This window comes from Typopeltis vanoorti, chromosome 17, assembly GCF_054136105.1.
Source record: "Typopeltis vanoorti isolate ZY-2024b chromosome 17, IOZ_Tvanoo_1.0, whole genome shotgun sequence".
Taxonomy (NCBI): Eukaryota; Metazoa; Arthropoda; class Arachnida; order Uropygi; family Thelyphonidae; genus Typopeltis; species Typopeltis vanoorti.
Genome location: NC_143565.1, coordinates 32,042,182 through 32,064,917, shown reverse-complemented (window position 1 = coordinate 32,064,917; position 22,736 = coordinate 32,042,182). Strand labels below are relative to the sequence as shown.

Genomic DNA, 22,736 nt, shown 5'->3' with positions numbered 1-22,736 from the left:
TGTGGCATTACTCATTTAGAAATTAATTTAAAAGATTAACATAATTTATGGCAACTTTTACATATTTTTATGTTAATGAATCAGATGCTTGTGAATGGACATATCATACTAATAATGCATGGCACTAATATAAATGTTCTGACTTAGGAGCTACAGTGGAGAATGCAGATTAATGAACAAATACATCAGAACAGAAGAAAATAGATCATATGAAGTGCACTAATTATAAGAATACAAATAAATGCAAAAACATATTTCTTAATGTCTGAAACAATGACAGTTCTATAATTGATTTTCCTGTGCACTTGAAATTCATAGCAGAACTTATGAATAAAAAAAGCCAAGAACTATCAATGAGGTAAGTTTCAGAGAATTCTGGACAACTTTATACCTAGACATTGTAACTCTGATAAATATCCTAAGTATGCATTATCCTTCACATTCCAACAAGATAATGTTTTGTCTTACATAGCTAGATCCCCAACTCTGAAATAATCAAAAAAGTAGGTCAGGAAACTCTCAGGGTCATAATCTCAGATCTAACAAACATCTCTAGAATAATATAGAAGAATGATGAATCTGGGAGAAGTTGTAAAATTTGATGCAGTAGGAATTTTTTTTTTTTTTTTTAACTTTAACATCGACTTTTACAGAGGTCACAAACATTGTATATAGCAGGTGATTGTAATTTTAACATTGATTGTGGATATTTTATTTTGAATTTTATAAATAAGGTTTATATTAAGTTAGTTATAATAATTTTTGTGATTTAAAAAACCATGCAAGTAGATGTTGAAACGGTAGGAATGTTAAACTGTATATTTCAAGGGCAATGCCTTAGAAAGCAGCCTGGCATTTGAAGTGGTTCCGATTTTAGAGAAATGGGTTACAAGCTTTGTTTGTAAAATGCCTTCAACCGTCCAAAGCTTAACCTAATGCATGTCTCAAGGACAGTGCAACAATAGGCAGCGAACAACTAAGGATCTCCCGTGTGTAGTGAATAAGATTGTTTTTGTATGTTCCAGGGGAAACAGAAGTAATCAAAAACTCTGAAGGTCACATCCACCTTTTGCGTGGGAATGTTAAGGGTTATCAAACCTTAATCCAGGGACCGCAAGAGGAAGTATAAGAAAGGATCAAGAAAAGACCCAAGGGGACTTTTTATCGAGGTATCCAGAGGCAGCAGATCCAGTAGGTGGTAGGTGGAGGCAGTATGCCGGTATGCAGCGATGCAACAGCAGCATGCCGGTATGCAGCGATGCAACAGCAGCATGCCGGTCTGCAGAGGCAGAAACGAGGAAGGAAGCAGGTATGCAGAAACGCAGTCTCCTCTCGTGTCTCGGAATCCAGCATCATGGGTCGGTTGGACATCCAAAGAGAATTGGGGAAGTGTCTAAGGAGAAGTTGAACTGTAATATGCATCAAGTCCCAGGAATTCTTCATGATGCAACGGCACTAAAGAAAAGAAGCCCGCAAGAATGTTAAGGCCCAGGACGGAAAAGCACTATCAGTGAGATATGCTCCAATCCTCAAAAATCTTCCACGACGCGATGGAGATAAAGAAAATGAAGCCCACATGAATGTTGAGGCCTAAGATGGAGAAGCGATCAGTTTCGATAGTGTGCTCCAGGCCCTGAAAACCTTTCGAGATGCAACGCCGCTAAAGAAAAAGAAGCCCGCATGAATGGTGAGGCCCAGGACAGAAGAGAAGTCAGTGGAACCAGTTAAGAGATGAAAGAATCAGTTCAGATATATGTGTCAAGAGAAGAACTGCGAGTACACCCTTTATGTGTATGTTTAACATTTCGGAAGATTGACTGATATTCGGTAGGACAATTCCAAAGTTAATGTGTGATTATATGTTCCGGACTAAGAAGTTAAAGAAATATTAGTATTAATTTAGATATGGTAAACTTGTTGTTTGAAGTATATGATAGTATTGCTGCATGTGTTTTTTTTTATGTATGTACAACGTATGAGATATCTTAATTCCTAGCTTAAAAATTTTGAAGAGCCAATTCATTCATTAAACTGTATTATTACATCCTAGTTTAATAAATATGTTTGTTATGTTAAAGAATGTGTGTTCATTGATCCTTGATCCAATGAACTGTTTCTAAATAAATGCGAACCTGTGTGCAAATTTAAATAAGAGTACCATGACTGTCAATAATGCTTGAGATAGATCTAAAGAGATAATGCAGGTAATCCTAATTATATTTAATATCCATAAAGGGGAATCTTGGTGGCGCAGTCGTAACATCAAATAAATTTTCCATGGTTCCCAAGGTACTGGCAATTAGGTAACTAGTAGTAATTTGGGTAAAGAGTAAAGTAAGAATAGAGTATAGAGTATTAAAGCGAAAAGAAAGTAAAGAATAGAATATAAAGATGAAGTAAAGTATAAAGATAGAGTACAGAGAAAAATAAAGCAGATAAAGTAAATATAGATAAACATTTGTTTGCAAAGTCACTAGAGTCACTACAGACCCAATTCACTGTTGTTTTGAAGAGAACAACATTCAAGCAGGAACAATGCCAAAAATACTAATGTCTGATTATCATTATCTGTTTGAAAGCTTCCAAAAAAGTTTCCTTATTAAATACCAATTTTGTTCAACATTACTTATGTACAAATATTTCTGAAAATATTTTAGTGTGTTTTTGCATGAAAAGCTATCAGACATCATTTAATATATAAAATATACTCTGGCTTACTTTGATGTCTCTTCCTTGTCCCAATCTAATGGGTTCTGATAGTCCAACTTGTAGTTGGGCTATGTGGAAAGATGAATATATACCTATCACTTCTAGAAGACCATCATCATACCTAAAAAAATAAAAATAAATAAATAATCAAACTTTTTAAAAATATGAGTAAATATGATATCAAATGAGGCATTTAAATAATCAAGAATAGAAAATGTGGTTGCATTAAGAAACAAAACTAGATAACTGAGGTGACATCACCTATAAAAATGAGAATGGACAAGTATGTGATGAATGAGATTAGCTAACCAAACTATTCTATATTGACCGAAACTACACATATATTATGAAGTGCAATATAATCAGATATCATGATGGCTGATTCATTGCCCAGTTATATTAATATTTATGCATCATTTATATAGTTAGTTATACATCAGGGAAGGATCAGTGCAAAGCCTGATCACACTAGATACACTATTTCACTCACTCATGCTCTGTAAGAAAAAAATTGAGCCCATACCGATTAACCGCGAACAAATTTAACTTCGATGGATGCCACAGTGTTCTCTCCTTACCATCCATATAACAAAAAAATTTCATCAGACGATATTCTATAACACCCATTCAGAAGTTTGAAGACCTGTATCATATCATACTTCTTTCTCCAGTTAACCAGAGTCTGTAATCTGCATACTCACAATGTCCTCATAATCAGAATTCCATAATCTTTGCAATTCTTCTTTACATCCCCTTTCCACAGCTTCTTTATTAACTTGGAACCCAGAGACCAAATCTGCACAGAGTATTCCAGGTGCAGTCTTATCAAAACCTTGTAAAGAGACAAAATAACTTCCTTATCCTTACATGTCAAGGTTTGTTTCAACATTGCAATTACCCTCTGAGTTATATTTGCAATTTTTGCTATGTGGCCTTTCAACTTCAAATTCATATTCCACCATTATCACACTAAGATCCCTAGCCTCATCGTTTCTTTAGCATTACCCTGCTATATAACATGTCATTGGAAATCTCATCATGCCAAAGTGCATAAATTGACACTTACTAACATTAAACTGACAATCATTTTCATTTGCCCAAATTTCCAGCCTATTCAAATGTCATTCTGTAAGTGCTAAACATCAGTAGCATCCCTGATTGACCTGCCAACCCATCACCAGCAGACAAATGCACGTCCCCTGTAAGACCTTCCTGATATAATTAACTTATAACTGCACAACAATGGCCCAGGGACTGAACCCTGGGGGTACACCATTGGTCAGCGTAAACCTGGCAGATTCACACCCACTGTATACCACTTTTCAATATGTCTGTCAGTCCACTTATCCAAGTCAAGAATTTATATTCCAAATTCATGTTCTCCAGTTTATGCAACTTACTATCCTTAGACATTTGCTTATTTCCATTGAACAAAAACTAAATTATATCCACAAGCAGCTACAGATGCAGAAAGAATTTTGGTAAGAATACAGAAAATAAATAACATGTAGGTATAAAAATGTTTTAGAGGTTTTTGAAAGCTTAGAAATGGAGGTTTTGATTGGTTCAATGGCAGTTTATTGGCCCATGGATAACAAAGGTCATCTTGTCACTGTTACAAAAGTGACAAGAAAACAAAGTTAAAAAAATTGAGCAATGCCCAATCTACATATAAATTGCATTTATGATCAAATGCATTCATATAAATTCTGTGCAAAAATGTTAAAAGACTTCATGCAGTATGTCCGTCTGATTGTAGTGTATATGGCTCGGCCAGATTAATAAAAACTTCATTCCTTTCTCAAGTGAAGTACTAGCACTGCACCAGAATATATCACATGGTAAAACAAGTGTTACATTGTTCATACATAGGCAGGTCATCAAACGTCGATAATGTAAGACGTAAGAAGGAACTCTCATATAAAATGACTGTGACATGTGGAGACTCACAAATACAACTTCTCTCTTCTGTTTCTACATAGACTAGATCATCAATGCTTACTTTCAGGCTTAATCTTAAGCAACTTATTTGTTAGTGCTTCCTGCCAGTATGACTGCCACATATTATTAACTTTGCTCTTATTCAATGTCTGTGTACAGTAGACTGATAAACAGTATTGGCAAAAATATGAGCTGACATAGTAAGCTGCACCTGCAGTCTCATTTCCCTTGATTCCAAAATTGATGGGTATCCAACAAAATCAAAGATCAAAATTAAGGGTCCTCATCATTTGGAACAATAATTCTAAAACATCAAAACACTGCCTGAATGTGCACTGCACACAAGGGAGGTAACGACTTATAAAGAACTCAATGAGTCTGTATAAATCATATATTTTTGGTCACAGTTTTCTTTTTATGTATAAGTGCAAGACACACTGCTCGGAAAGAAGTCAATGGACACCATAGTGTGAGGAACAAAAAGCCATGTCACTCACTTTATTAAGATGTAGGTTCTCCTTTAGCTGCGATGACTGCAGAAATTCTACAAGGAATACTTTCCACAAACGTACAATAGTGATCACTGGGAATTTTGGAACATTCTTCATGTAGGTATGTAAATGAGGTCCTGGACTGTCATGGAGCAGACATCTCTTGATTTCTTTGATTTATGAGACAAAACCCATAAAAGTTAGCAAAACAAACAAACACAAAAAAAACTAGGAATTAATTAACATTTTAAAATATTCATACAAATTTAAATACTTTATCAAATCTTTCAAAAATTTTATAGATCTGGCATCACTGCACAGACCGTTAAATCGTATCAGCTTTTCAGAAACATTCGCGATTTCATCATGGGAAGTCTCAAATGTTCTAGAAATGTTTCTGCGAGTATAAATAAGGCTTGAAATGACAAGACGGCAGCAACACTGCAACAGTGAGAAGTCAATGGTCAGCATCATTTTACTCCTATTTGCACAACTGTAATACAGAGTATAAAAACAATCTTTTCTAGTGTAGAAAAATGGATAAATTTTTAATTGGATGTAAGCAAGCATCTGACGACTGTGGAGCACCAACGCCAACAAATTCAGGTTCACAGAATATCACTCCAAAAGTAAAATCAAGAAAGTATGCAGTAGAATATTCAGACTTCGGTTTTACAAAAACTGAAGTAAATGATGAAGAAAAAGCACTGTGTTATTTGTTCAAAAATTTTGGTGGCTGATAGCCACCAAAATTTTCGAACAAACATACTCCTTATGAAGTGTTTCCAAAGATATTTGGAAACACTTCATAAGAAGTATGTTAACAAACCTCGAGAGGTCTTTGCTGCCAAACTGAAATGTTTTAAAAAGCAAAAACATAGCATTAAAAAAGCTATGTCTGTAAATGAAAAAGCTTTACTAGCTTCTTACAAAGTTGCATAAAAAATAGGTGAAAAAAACCCCACACTATTGGAGAAGACCTAATTCTGCCAATTGTGATTGGTATTGTGGAAACTATGCCAGAGAAAGTTTTACTAAACAACTACGGTGCATACCTCTATCAAATGATATTGTTGCTCAGCAAATTGATGATATATGTGAAGATATGCAGCAACAACTTTTGTCGAAGCTTCATGACCAATTATTCTCAATTCAGCTTCACGAGGTAAACAGATAGCAACAAGGATTGTCATTTAATTGCTTATGTTCGATTTTGCGATGGATTATTAACAAGCAGCTGAAGAGTTATTGTTTTTTAAACCAACAGAAAGAAGAGCCACAGTACCTGAATTGTTCAAAATATTGGACGACTTTATATGCAAGGCATACAGTAGAAAAATTGTGCTGGAATTTGCATGATGGTGCTCAAGTTATGTCTGGAAGGTTTAAAAGCTTACAAGTCCTTGTGAGGGAAAAGTCCCCACAATGTACTTGGACACATTGCATGATTCATAGAGAAGCTCTTACTGCAAAGGAAATGAGTCCTGGTCTAAGCATTGTGTTAACAACAGTTATAACCATTAGTAAGTTATATAAAAATTTGCCTCTTAAAATCAAGACTGTTTTCTGAACTTTGCAAAGACATGGCTGGAGCGGAACATTCAGCATTACTATTTAACTGTGAGACAAGATGGCTATCACAGGGAAAATGTTTACATGTTTAGAAATTAAGAGACAAAATAGCAATCTTCTTGAAAGAGGAAAATTACAAAGAAGCAGAGAAGTTTAGAGACCACTTATTTATGAGGAAATTGAGCTACTTAGTAAACATATTCAAGAAACTAAATATATTAAACCTACAACTCCAAGGAAAAAATACACATATCTTAGGGATGAGTGACAGAATTAATGCTTTTTGTAAAAAACTAGTTATAAAACAAAAAGGTAAAGCAACAAAAATTAGAAATGTTTACAAATGTGGATGAATTTATCAAAGCCTACAAGGCACAAGAGTAACACATCAAAGTTTTATTTGCAACTATTGAAAAATCATTTAACAATGCTGACGAAGAATTTTAGAAACTATTTTATAACTGACAACAACATAATGGCAATGTACAAGTGGGTGAGAAGCGCGTTTCAAATTACCCCTGAAGGTTTCTCAATTGAAAAAGAGGAACAATTTATAGACTTCATATCTATAAATTGTTCCTCTTTCTCAATTTTGCATAACAACTGGCAATATCAAGAGTCAATTTGCATTTAAATCGCTGTTTGAATTTTGGGCTGGTGTTGATGATGAATTTTCTGCACTAAAGTCAAGAGCTTTTCGTGCAATTTTGGCCTTTCCAACATCTTTGTGAAATCATGTTTTCTGCAGTAGCTGCCTTAAAAACAAAATATATATCTCAGGTTATATATAGAAAGAGAACTAAGAGTGTCCATTTCGAATGTATCACCATCATATGAAAGCTTTGTTCCACAAAACAGGCCCAAGGAAGCCATTCATTTTTAGATTCATTGTTATTGTTTAGTTTTAATTAGTTGCTTGGTATATTTTGCAATATTGATGTTTCTGTAAGCATAACTAGTTTATTCAATATAGTAGATTTTATACATTTTATTATTTTATTTTCAGAGTGTATTTTATGTTTTTGTGTCAATAAATAGTTTCATTAAATGCTTTTGTTTCAATAAAGTAGTTTTTCAGTTTTTCCTTTGATTTCCACTTTCTTTGCATCCATCCTTTAGGTATTTTGAGCACCCCCCGCAAAGGGGCATAGGTTTAGAATCACTGCTGTAGCTTCTTGCTCCTTGTAGAAGTTAGCTATCAGCCTGACAGAACTAGGAGCACAGTCAAAAGCTTTAGAGTAGTCTATGAAACACAATACCACAGGGAGTCTAAAATCTTTATACTTTTCTATGATCTGTCTAAGATAAAGGATCTGATCGCTGGTATCCTTACCTTTCCTAAAACCTGCTTGTTCTTCAGGCAACTCTGCCTCAATCCTATTTAGAATGATCTTTAATAAAATGTTGCTTGCATGCATGAGATATTGTCCTCTCACCAGATGGGCTATATTGAGCTATTTTGCCAACTTTTGCAATATGTCACTGAATCCTATCCGCCACCACCTGATCTCCAAATGACTAAAGTCAGATGACTAAATCTGTGCACAGTATTCAAGATGTGGATGAATCATAGCTTTATAAAGAAAGATAATAACCTCCTTATCTTTACTTGTTAATGTGCTCAACATCCAAGTAATCATTTGAGCTATTTTGCCAACTTTTGCAATATGTCCTCTGAACTTCAAATCTCTGCCTGCAGATACCTAGACTTGTAAATTTCCTGTAATCCAGTACCATCAATATAATACAAAGCATGTAATCTATTTATTCTAAAGTGTAGATATCCTGCAGGATGACTACATCACCTTTATCAACTATTGCCGTCCCTAGTTTTGCATCATCAGAAAACAACTGAATATTCCTCCCTTACATCTTTCCCTATATCAATGATATACAAATTAAAGAGTAGTGGCCCTAGTATGGGACACACTATTAGTCATCCTCAGTGTATTAAATCCGATCCACCATATACCACCCTCTGATGTTGGTCTGTCAGCAACTCCTATCCATGCCACCAACCTCATATCCATTCCTATTTGCTCCATCGTACATAATAGTATTCTATGTGATATTCTGACAAATGCCTTTGCAAAGTCTAGCATTTCCTTCATCTAATTCTGCTGTTACTTTATTATAAAATGTAAATAAATTACTAAGGCAGGACCTACCTTTTACAAAACCTACCCTATAGAGTATCACATTCCTGCCCACCCCTTCTTGAATCTTATCTTTAAAACTTTTCAATACTTTAACCAAAACTCCAGATATTAATTTGTCTGTAATATGCTATTCTCTTTCCACTCCTTCAAACAGTTCTCTTGCATATTCTGTAGCATATAAGGTGATTAGACCATCCATTCCCACTGCAGTATTCACACTGATATTTTTCAATATGTTAAGTAACTCCAGTTTGTACTACCTCAATCCTCGCATCAACCTCTATCACATCAGTAACTGCAATGCAGATGCGTAGTTTGTTACACTAGATAATTTGCTATAGTGAATTTTGTTTATAATACCGTTGTATCAATGGATATTGGTTGGGGATTTTCAGTAGTTTGTTATAGTAGCAAATTTGTTATAAGCAGTTTGCCACAGAGTCAACTGTAGATATGAAATAGGATTTTGTTGATTTTTTTTTTTTTTTTTTTTTTTATGTAGAATAAATGCTGATGCTACAAAATGAGAAACATACAGAAAATTCAAAAATGTAACTACAAACAGAAACCTCATTTAAAAATAAATAAATATTCAAGTGTTTTGAAATATCAAATTCACAATCCCATAAAAACAATATTTCTAGAAAACAACTTTTGATAAAATTGTCCTTCAATCAGAAATAAATTCATCTTCAAAATGATATCAGATGAATGATTTAGATAAAGAGAAAATAACATTGCCTGATGTTCTTGAAACTTAAATTATAAGTCTTAAAATATTAATACTCAACTGAAAATCTAAAATAATAAATAAATATTTATATCTAAAGAATATAAACATGAACAATGAATGATAATAAACTTATAAAATATTTATAATATAGCACCTCTGTGGTGGGACATTTTGTCCTTCAGAACCCATATTCCATGGTTTCACACCTGCTCCCCAACATGGAATATTAAGAATAACAACAGCTTCAAGTTCTGGTAAGTCAACTACGTTCCCATCTATATAAAGTTCCATCTTTTGATGAAGATTTTTACACTCTCGTTCCAAAATATCTTTTGTACCATAACCCACATACAGGAACTAGGAAACACATAAAACATACTTATATTTTCACAAGCAACAAACAAGCATACAAAATACAGCTTGAAATTATACTAAAGTGACTGTTTAACATGTTGTCTGAAAACATGTTAAACTTTAAAGATAATTATCTTTTATGTTCATTTATCTTTAAAGTTTAACATGTTTTCAGACAACATGCATTACATATCTGAATAAGCTTGATGGAAAAGTATAGGTGTAATAAATTCAGCTGTTATTTAACTTAATCTATTTTTGCAGTCAGTTCATTTATATTAATATATATCATCATAGTTTATTTACAATATGATACAATGTGAAAAGAAAAAAGAGATTTACATTAAAAATTAAAGATTGCAAATTATGGTCTTCCAAGTCTCTCTCTATTTTGAGCTAACTGGTAGATGTCAGATGTCTCACCCGTTTTTGGAAACCCTCATCCTGTTCAAACCAGAAGATGGCAATCGCAGTAGAGGAAGACCATGCAAACAATTTTGGCAATACATATGTGAGATCAATAAGCTGAACTGTAAAACTCCATTAATATATATATCGAGAGAGAGAGAAAGAGAGATTACCAGATTACATACAGATAAATACTAGAACTTAAGTTTACTAGTTCTTACTTGAGTGGGTTACTGATCAACTAACTCCTTGAATAGCACAGTGAATATACATTCAGTTAATCAACCAGTTATATATTTCCCAATGTAATTGGGACTGTATTCTAAATATTGCTATTATTTTTAAAAGCATTGCATCTAAAGTCAGAAGAATGTACAGTCACAACATGGTTGGAAAGCAGATTTTAATCCTGTTTATTCACGTAAGGAATATTTATAAGGAATTTTCCAATGAATATGAATTAGCCAGTTTCAGATGGAGGTAACACATTTTGTCCTCTCCAATGCGAAACAGACAAACCAAATAGGAAACACATAACTGACAGCAGACTATGTAGAGAGATGGAAGATGAAATATCACATATGTGACATGCAGCATCTAAACAAAAAAGCTGCAAATCTCATCAATTTACATATCAAACTGGGTATAAAAGCATCTGTAAACTGACATAATAAGGAAGAAGTAGGCAAGCAATATTAGTGACTTCAATAAAAGCCCATTTGAGAGATAATCTCTAAAAGATATTAGATTTTTGTGGATATATTAGGTAGTTGAATACAGTATCTAAGTGTCTTCAAAATAATAAAGATTTACAAATTATAAATAAACATGTATTAAGAAAAATAAAATGCTTTTTATTGACAATATTTTACCTGCATTGTCTGTGGTATCTTCAGGAGTTTGCAATTAACTTAATTGTAATACAGCACCATGTACACAGAAAAGATATACTGTACAACGTGCTGGCCATGTTTCCATGAAAAACAGAAGGCTGAAACACTGAAAATAGAGTGGCCAACCATAACATAGTTATGCAAAAGTATTTTATGGATGCAAAGAGAACCACTGAAATTAAAGCCTTATGGCTTCCTTAAATTCTTTTGGATTTATACTCTGATTTATATATGATGGCAACATTCTATAGTGATGTTTAGTTAGTCCAGATTTCTCTTGTTGTAAAAATTAGGATGTATCTTTTATCTAATGTGATAGACATCTTTCAGCTGTTCATAATATGGAATCTGTTATCGTTCTAGTTAGATATAGAAGATATTATAAATGTACTATCATTTCATAGTTAAATAATTGAATTTGAAACTCAACAATTTCAAAATTAGCTAGAGAGAAATTATGAGAAGCCTCACACTTAAGATAAACTCCATCTGGTGACCTGTATATATAGTATTTGCCTTTTATTAGTGCTTTTGATAAGTTTCACTTGTCTAACAGCTCATTCAAAATGCTAATTCTTATCATGTAGAAATCTTAAGCAGGCAAAAAGTCTCTTTTCAATACTGTAGAAATACCATGTCAGAGAATTATATTTTTCCTGTTTGAACTCTCAGATGGTGCACAAATTATAATAATTAAAAAAAAAAAGCAAACTGAAGCCTTTTAGATATTTCTTCAACTCACTTTTATTGTTTTTTAGGCTCACACAAAAGCAATTAAGGCTAAGAGAGATAGAGAGAGAGCATATTTCTTATCTGATAACCATTTGAAAAAGAACATGAAAGTTCTTTTTCAAACCTGTTTGTCTGTTTTCTGGGGAAGAGAAAAAAACCTTACTACCTTCATAAGACCACCTAACTTACCTTCATTTGAAAATCCCTTGTAAATATTCCTTGCATCTCAGAGGATCTGAATGAAAGGTATGGAAAACTGATTTATTTTTCTTCCTTTTTTGATAATAATCCCACTCACACAGGTTATAAACCTTTAGCACATTATACCATGGGCAGGCTAAGGTAATGTAATTTGGAAATCCTGCTCTGGAGACCAAATATGGCATATACTTTTTTCACCCTACTTCAGACCTCCAATAAGAAAAGTGATCTCAGTGGATGATGAAAATCACTCATTACTTTATATCTACAAAAGGTCTCAATATATATATATATATATGTGTGTGTGTGTCTGTGTGTGTGTGTGTGTGTCAACAAATGAGAGAAGGTAGAACCTTTATAAAATGGGAAGTATTTTTATGGATTATATTATATATTTTTATTTAATTTAATCATTTAATTCATTTATATCTGAAATAATTTTATTATCAGTTACTGATTACTGACCCCCCCCCCCCATAACACTTCCTATAATTATTATTAAAGCAAAATATGCAAAATATTTCATTATTTCTTTGGGAATACATCAGTAGAACTGATCCTGAAAATTTCAATTAAGTTCCAAATTATGATTCTGAAGCTATTTGTTGAATTATAATAAGACTCTCATTAAGTACATATCTTCATGTATAAATAGGGTTTCAATAAACAGAAAATGATAGATATTCAAATGGAAACCCATTCATTCCTTTATTCCACTTCCTCCATATGAAAAAATTATGGAGACTACTGATGTTTGTGTAATAAATAACTTCAATATATGTCTTTATGCAATGTTATAATCTTCATATAAAGCAATCTTTTGTAATACATGTATATATATATATAAAAGGACATGCTGCTCTTATTTATATACATACATACATACATACCAGGGGCGAATATTCTGGGTGTGCGGTGCTCATCCATGAAATATCAATATCACTGATATTATATTTTTGCATTTATTCCCGTTAAAGACTCCCACAACTGTTTGCAGACTTAAAATTGAACACAATATACTTACTAATGCTTCATTGTCTTCTTCAGGAGTGTAATAAAGCATTAGTGTTTCATAAAGAGGGCACTTTTTGATGCATAAACATTGCGTCACATTCGTGTTAATAGCTCGGGTGTACTTTCAAAATGCATTCACCTTTGAGCCCTTCGAAAAGAGGGCGCAGCGGGTCAAATTCTTAGCTTTCTAGTATTTTTAAACCGCTGAGAAGGCGTGGCTAGGTGAGCTAACATTTTGAGCTCACCCAGCACCTAGCGTCTGATTGGTTATTGTGTCAACCAATCCAATTGAACTTTGTCACTTGTCATGAGTTGAGCGCTTCCTGTCCAAAGGCTGTATTACAAACAACTGTTACACATGTTTTCTGGAACTGAAAATTTGAAAGTGGATGTTAGGAGAAAAAAGCTAATTGTTTTTTTTTTTTTTTGCTTGTGCAGCATAGTATCTGTTGAGGTTGCAAAGTTTTTTAACGGTATATAGAGACATTTTAATTCTAGTCTTTGGAAACAGCAGACAGTAAAAAAATATCTATTCCTGAATAAAAATGAATATTCTGTATATTATAAGACATTGATTTACAACAAAATACCAGCATATGTGAGATTGATAAGACAGAAGAACCGCCGATACTTAAAAAAAAATAAATAAATAAAAAATAATGAATGTAGGATTCCCGAAAGTGTGGACAATTCTGATAATGATCAGATGTTATGTATACTGAGTCTCAGTAAACAAAAGAAAATTCTTGGAAAACGGAATGAAATATACACAAACCAGAGAAATACATATAACATGTGCAACAAATTTTACGAGATGATTTGCTGCTCCATCAAACCATATTTATTCCTGCAATACTCTCTCTTCATAAGTTTTTTTTTTTTAATTATGCCATCATAAATTCACTTATTCATGTTTAGACTTTATAGGATCGTGCTATTCGCTCTACCCAGCAACTTATAGGACACACACATATCACAAATGATAATTATTAATAATTCTTGTACCATTAATGAAAGTGTTTCTACTCACACTTATTTTTTCCTATTCTCACATGTCTTATAAATGATGGTTCACATAATTTCATCTTTGTGTATTTCAAATATACCAACCAAATATAGCATTCTCCTTCATTGTTGTTTTCTAATAAATCCTAAAACAGATTGTTCCCCCCCCCCCCACTCTATGCAGAAGTATTCAAAGTTATCCTGCAATTAACTGCTTTGGACCAATTAAGGTGAGCGCTGATGAGCTATACTCTCTCAAAACTTTCATACATTGATAAAAATGCAATCACATGGTCATGGGTATCCAAGTGGACAGGGGAGGGGATGGGACACTCCCCCCCGGGATTTATTAAAAAATTTCACAAATTATAATCGTAAAATTGATTGAGATATGTAATCTTACACCCTCGACTGCTTTGTCTGTCTTAAAATTTTATTATGGGTCACCCTGTTTTGGCCCACAATGGGGGAGCAATAAAACATGTGTTCCTGTTTTTGGATCATCTTCTTCTGATTTGTGAACAGTGACCGGTTAGTTTGCCCTCTGTGTCTAGTGAGTCACTGAGTGAAGTGTGAATTGTAAATTTATAGTGAAACAAATGTAAACAGAAAAATACATTTTTAAAAGGTAAGTGTGTATAATTTAATATTATTTTACTTGTTAGTTTTATGATTTTTTTGCTTTTAAACTGAAATAATTTAATTTAGGATTAATTAATTAGTTGATTTTTAATAAAATATGCTGGTCAATCTTTTTATAAATGAAACTGTGCTTAAAACTATACTGAATACTTTTTTTTCCGAGAATTAAAGCTCATTAAAATCGATGCAAAATGAAACTAATGTATTTATTGTTTACACCAACCCAACAAATAATTACATCAAATAAAAAAAAAGCTAAGTCATTTATTGATGTAATTATTTAATTAAAGAAATAATTATAAAAATTATTGATGCAATTATTTGTCTCCAAGCTTCCCCCCCCTCTGGAAAATTTTCCGTGGATGCACGGCCATGCATAGGTCAAACTGACGTGAAATTTGTAGTGGAGGTTGCATAACCCACACAAGAGCACGCCAAACCGAAATGTGCACACGACACCACAGATACACACATATGTATATATGACTGCCAAAGAACTTTTCAGGTTTGAATATTCTAATGTGGTGTCCATGTCATTTCAATATTATCAAATAACCTTATATCACAATAATACTGAAAACTGCATACTGCTAATTAAACATTTCATGAAATAAACATACCACACCCTCAGCCTACACTCTGGACTTAGCTTCTTTAATTCATCACTAATACTAATTTTAATGATGAAGAATTGGAAAAAAAAACATACATACATACATATATATATATCAGTGGAGTCGCATACTCATTTAGGTTTGGTGTGCTGTCGTGTGGGTTATGCAACCCATGCCACAAATTTCACATCAATTTGACTGTATTCATGGGCATCTGCAGAAAATTTTTCAGGGAGGGGAGGGGTGGCAAAGCCTGGAGACAAATAATTACATCAATAAACATCTTTCAGAATTTTTTGGTGTAATTATTTGTCGATGTAAACTATAAATACATTATTTTCATATTATATCAATTTTAATGATCTTTAATTCTTGGAAAAAAAAAAGTATTTGGAATTAATACAGTTTTTAGCAGAATTTCATATACAAAAAAATTGACTGGCATATTTTATAAAAATCAACTAATTAATTAATCCCAAAATCCTAAATCAAATTATTTAAGTTTAAAAGCAAAAAAAAATCATAAAACTAACAACTAAAATAATATTAAATTACAAACACTTACCTTTTAAAAATGTATTTTTCTGTTTAAATTTGTTTCACTATAAATTTACAATTCACACTTCACTCAGTGATTCACTAGACACAGAGGGCAAACGAACACTGGTCGCTGTTCACAACAGTACTGAACATTTTTTTCACAAATCAGAAAAAGATGAACCAAAAACAGGAACACATGCTTTATTGCTACAATAAAACACGTGTTCTATGGCTAACCAGCTGTGGGCCGAAACAGGCCAATTCATAATAAAATTTTAAGACAGGAAAAGCATCCCATGGTTGAGGGGGTAAGGTTACATATCTCAATCACTTTTATGATTATAATTTGTGGAATTTTTTACTCGATCCTGGGGGAGTTCCCTGTTCCCCCCCCCCCCCTACATGACCGTATGATAGCATTTTTATCGATGTATGAAAGTTTTGAGAGTGCATCAGCGCTCATCTTAATTGATCCAATGCAATTAATTGCAGGATAACTTTGAATACTTTTGAAGTGGGGAACAATCGGTTTGTTTTAGGATTTATTAGAAAACAACAATGAAGGAGAATGCTATATTTGGCTGGTATATTTAAAATACTCAAAGATGAAAATATGTGAACCATCATTTATAAGACGTGAGAATAGGAAATGAAAGGAAAGAATAAGTGTGAGAAGAAATACTTTCATTAATATTAAACAAATTATTAACAATTAACATTTGTGATGTGTGTGTGTGTGTGTGTCCTATAAGTTGCTGGGTAGAATGAATAGCACGTGCCTATAAAGTCTAGACATGAGTAAGTGAATTTATGATGGCATAATTAAAAAAAAAAAAAAACTTAAGAGAAGACAGAGTATGGTAGGAATAAATATGGTTCGATGGAGCAGTCAATCATTTCATAAAATTTGCTGCACTTGTTATGCATATTTTTCTGGTTTGTATATATATTTCGCTCCATTTTCCAAGAATTTTCTTTTGTTTACTGAGACTCATTGTACATAACATCCGATCATTATCGGAATTATCCACACTTTTGGGAATCCTACATTCATTAGTTGTTGTTTTTTTAGTATCAACGGTTCATCTGTCGTACCAATCTTGCATATGCTGGGTTTTTTTGTAGATCAACAACATCTTATAATACACAAGATATTGATTTTTATTCAGGAATAGATATTTTTTACTGTCTGTTTCTTACTGTGTGTGTGTCCTATAAGTTGCTGGGTAGAATGAATAGCACGTGCCTATAAAGTCTAGACATGAGTAAGTGAATTTATGATGGCATAATTAAAAAAAAAAAAAAACTTAAGAGAAGACAGAGTATGGTAGGAATAAATATGGTTCGATGGAGCAGTCAATCATTTCATAAAATTTGCTGCACTTGTTATGCATATTTTTCTGGTTTGTATATATATTTCGCTCCATTTTCCAAGAATTTTCTTTTGTTTACTGAGACTCATTGTACATAACATCCGATCATTATCGGAATTATCCACACTTTTGGGAATCCTACATTCATTAGTTGTTGTTTTTTTAGTATCAACGGTTCATCTGTCGTACCAATCTCGCATATGCTGGGTTTTTTTGTAGATCAACAACATCTTATAATACACAAGATATTGATTTTTATTCAGGAATAGATATTTTTTACTGTCTGTTTCTTACTGTCAACCTCAACAGATGCTATACCACATAGCAAGAGACACGTTTAGTTTTTTTCTCCTAACATCTACTTTCAAATTTTCAGTTCCAGAAAATATGTGTTACAGCCGTTTGTAATACAGCCATCGGATACAGAAAGCACTCAACTCATGACAAATGACAATGATCAATTGGATTGGTTGACACAATAGCCAATCACAGCAGCTAGGTGAGCTCTTAATGTGACTTCACCCAGCCTATCCTGCTCAGCGGTTTAAAAATACTAGAATGCTAAGAATTTGACCTGCTGTGCCCTTTTTACATCTTTTCAAAGGGCGCAAAGGAGTATACATTTTGAAAGCACACCCAGGCTATTAACCTGAATGTGACGCATGTTTACACATCGAAAAGTGCCCTCTTCATGAAGCACTAATGCTTCATTATGCTCGTGAAGAGGGCAATGAAGCATTAGTATATTGTATAATTTTAGGAATCACGCAAAGTCTGCAAACAATTAGGGGAGTCTTTAATGGAAATAAATGCAAAAATATAATATCGGTGATACTGATATTTCGTGGATGAGCACCGCACACCTAGCACACCAGGAATATTTGCCCCTGATATATATATATATGTGTGTGTGTGTGTGTGTGTGTGTGTGTCTGTTTAAAAGTCATAATCACGAATTTTTCCAAAATAATTTTTTGATATCTACATTTAATGTTGAAAAAATAAATCTAAATTCAAGGTGGCTACCCAGAAGACTACCTGTAAGCAACTAGTCATTTAAGTATTTCTGGTTCAAAAACATGTATTAGACTTTTCAGCCCAGCATTGTATAAGAACATGCTGTACTCTCACTGAAACAAACTACATAATATATTGTTAACTGCTGATCTAGCTTGATCTGTTGTGAAAAAAAAAAAAAAAGATATGTTGCACCAGATATTGCAACTTGGCTCCACAGAAACAAAGTCCTGAACACCCATCTTCGACCATATAAATAAATATAAGCAATTCACCACTGAAATAAAAAATAATATAAAAAAACAACAAAACATTGCTTTCTCCCCCATTTCTGGATAAACTATTTACATATCCTCCTCTAAGTTTTGACCCTTCAGTTAAGTGACCCAAAAATGTATGTAATTAAATTTGTTGTATATTTCATTTTTGATTTTATTATATGTTAAAATAAATATATATCTATTTTGCATACAGATCTTGTAAAAAAAATAAAAAATCAGAATTAAACAAAGTGAACCAAGAACCAAACAGCAGCAAAATGGCTGTAATTAAAAGTGGCTACTTTAAAGATATGTTTAATTCTTAGTGAATTAGTGATATTGTTTCTGATGGTCAGGCAATGCTCAAATTTCAAAAGGAAGTTTATATTTGAAAATTAAAACAACAGCTCCAATACAGATGCTTTCAAATTGCAGCCAACCTCCTATCTCAATACTTACCTCACTTTAATATCTGAAATGCTTTTTTATGAAATATCAATTCAGATCAAGTATGTAAAATAGTCAAAAATAAACTGGTGAACCAAATTAGTTGAATGATGAGACTTATTCGCTGCTTTTAAACATCCTAAGAAACAACTATATTCCAAATTTCATTGTAATTAGTTGAATAATGTCATTGTTGTAGAGTCTGAGAGGAAGCAACCCTTTTATAATCCTCCTCCTCTTCAATTTACCATGACAGTGCTAAACTTTAATTAGAAAACCATCACAAAATCAGAAAGAGCAATATTCCAAATCTGTTCAAAACTGATTAAATTATGTGGCCTATAGTGGTGTCTATAGGGCAGGGGTGTTCAACCCATCGATCGTGGAGCGATTTTTGGTTGATCTCTTGTGTATTCCTCCTTACTTACAAATTTAATTAAAACTGAAAACATAATATTTTATTTATCATTATTTTGTATTATTTTTAATTCGCTTTAAGTGTATTGCTATTGTTTATTTATTTTTCATCAAAATTGTCAAATCAGTAATTTTCTTATAAGTCCGGGTAAATGAATTAATTTGGATCAGCGGAAGTCAAACAGCAAGCCGAGTGAATATGATTATAAGCAAAGTGTAAAAACTCGACTGTAGCTTAAATATTAAATATTCCAAAGCACATTACATCGATTTTTTACTTAGGTTAAGTCCATGTGAATATTGTAAAAAATAAACTTTGTTTGTCTTGGTATAGTTTGTATTGGATGTTTTTGTAAATAACTCTTTTGATGCTAACTGTATATACTGTTTTAATAAGAATATGTTAGCATGTTAAAAACAAAGGTAATGTTTATGTCGCCGAAGCTATACATGCTGGCATTAGAAAGATTGTTATCGAAACTTGTATGTATGAGAAAGGCTTGCAGGCTCTAAGTGTAAACATCTCCGAAGTCAGTCAGAAAGAGTTCAAACAACTTTCCGATGACCAGCAACTTACAATCAAAAGAAAGCGGAGGAGAACAAAAGGCGTGCCGAACTTGAAACTTAAGAAGAAAGACTCATACCGATTCTTTGGGGGTTGCCAAACTTCATGTGAGGTCTCAGAGGAGGCCTAATAAAAAGGGACTGAAGCAAGCAGAAGGGGTCCTGGTTCCAGAATTGCTGTCAGAGAGGAGGCTGCCCGGTCCAGAGTCGCCGTCAGAGAGACTGCCTGGATCCACGTTGCTTGAGACAGGAGATTCCCGTTTCCAGAAAGAAGCTTCTCGGTTCGAGATGTCGCTACAGAGAGACTACTTCTAGGCAGCAGACAAGGTTTCAAATTGCCGGAGAAAAATTTCCAGGCCAGGTTAATGTCAGACATTCACCAGTGTGTTGTGATTTCATTACAATTTGATGAATTAAACGATTTCACTGATATTGCTCAGTTAATGGTATTTCAAGATTATTCATGTAAAGAACTTTTGAAAATTATACCATTATTGGGAAGGAGACCAGGGGAGAAGACATTTTTTCAGCATTTGATGAATTTGTGAAAAAACACAAACTTCCGCTTTTTAAACTTGTGTCTATTACTACTGATCATTACTACTTCCCGCAATGATAGGTAATAAATCAGGCTTCATTTCATTATGTAAACACGATGACAAATATCCAGATTTTTTAATGTACCTCTGTATTATTTACCAACAAGTAGTGTAGTAAAAGATTAAACACAAAAGATGTTTTGGATATTACATTTAAAATTGTAAATTCTGTTCGAGGAAAAGCCCTGCAACGGCGGTTATTTAAATTACAGGCAGATGACGATAGGGAACTTCTGTTGTACAATAATGTTCGCTGGCTCAGCAGAAGTCAATTTTTAGAAAGATTTCTTGTATTAATTAATATAAAACATTTTCTTAATGAAAAAGGAGATATTTATCTACAATTGGGTGATAAAAGATGGTTGTTACACTTATCGTTTTTAGTAGATTTCTGTACGAAATTAAGCAATTTAAATTTAGTTACAAGGTAGAGATAAAAATTTAATTGACATGTTAAGTTCAATAAAAACTTTCCAACAATACTTACTTTTATTAAAGAAAAATATAAATGACCACGAATTTAGACATCTCCCATATTTATTAAAATTTTTTGAACAAAATCAAGAAATGCTTCGCTATGATTTAAAAGAATTTATTCGTGAAATAGAATTAGTTGAGAAAGAAATAAATTCAAGATTTAAAGATTTTAATAAAACTGAAATGATTTATCTTTTATCAATAATCCATTTCAAGAAAACTTGAACATTACAGAAACTTCAAATAAAATTAGTGGGCTGTTTGATATAAACCAAGCTGAAGTAGAACTTGAAATAATAAACATTCAGAATAGTTTACATTTAAAATCAATAAACAATGAAGTCATTTGAAAGTATTCTCAAATATGACCATGATGAAAAATCAATTAAGAAACCAAATTGCAAATGATCATTTGGATGATTGTCTGCGATTGGCCACTTCTTCATATCAACATGACTATGAAATTATTTCGAAGTCCATACAATGCCAAATTTCACATTAACTATTTTTTTTTTTTTTAATCAACCAGCATTTCCTGTAACTTGTGAGTTTGTAATCAATCTGTTGTTTTTTCTAACTTTGGTTTACCAAAATAGAGAAATAAATATTTTCTTCCAATATATATATATATATATATATATATATATATATATTTTTTTTTTTTTTTGTTGTATTAAAATAATTAAAAGTGATAAATAAATTTTTAAATACACAAATAAAGTTTTTAGTTGTGTATATTTTTTCAGTTGTTTATTTGTGCGTAATCAGATATCATGTTGGGGGAACGTGATCTATATAAGAAAGTAGATCGCCAAATAATTTATATATAAGAGAGTAGATCGCCGAATAACTTATATATAAGAGAGTAGATTGCCGAATAACTTTTCATAGAAAAGTAGCTCGCGTAGTAAAAAAGGTTGAACACCACTGCTATAGGGGGTACACACTCCCTTATATCTCTCCAAGTGTAAGTTGAAATTCTCAAGGAAGAATAACAATGTAAGTTTAGAGTATCTGAAGATACTCTAATTCAATAAGTACATGGAGAGAGACGAGGCAAGGAATAAGAAAAGTCTCATTGACTATGTTATTGTTGTTAGTGATGTTTTCTCCCTGGTGCAGGACACCAGAGTGTACAGAGGATTTGAAATTGGAAGTGATCACTATTTAGTCTTGAGCAGGATAAAATTGAATTTCATATTGAAAAGAATAACATGTAAGAAAGTTTTAAAGCAAATAAAAGTTGAGCAGCTCTCAGATGTGAACTGTAGACACAATACACAAAGATTATTGAAGAAAAAAATGAAAGAGTTTGAGAAAAGGAATCAAACCTTGGAGATTCAGTGGCAAACTCTGAAGAAAACATTGATTGATTCTGCGAGAGAGGCATGTGGTGGGGTTGTCTGCAAGGATAAAAAAATCAGAACTCCCTGGTGGACACAGTAAGTTAAAGAGGCAGTGAAGAAAAAGGAGAAAGCATATCAAAAGTTCCTGGCAAATAGGTCAGCTTCTGCTCTTAGAGCATACAGAGACAAATGCAAGAATGCTAAACACTGTAAAATTAGCTAAACAAA

General features: G+C 32.8%; 1 protein-coding gene across 1 annotated transcript in view; it reads right to left on the bottom strand.

Moving 5' to 3' along the window:
* Dgkepsilon (diacylglycerol kinase epsilon) overlaps positions 1-22,736 on the bottom strand; it is a 153,615-nt gene that overhangs the window by 5,307 nt on the left and 125,572 nt on the right. The window contains exons 9-10 of the mRNA XM_090406725.1: positions 9,760-9,962; positions 2,719-2,830 (exon numbers count right to left, since the gene is read on the bottom strand). Of these exons, the coding sequence (XP_090262851.1) occupies positions 2,719-2,830; positions 9,760-9,962 (315 nt within the window). The remainder of the gene's footprint in view (positions 1-2,718; positions 2,831-9,759; positions 9,963-22,736) is intronic.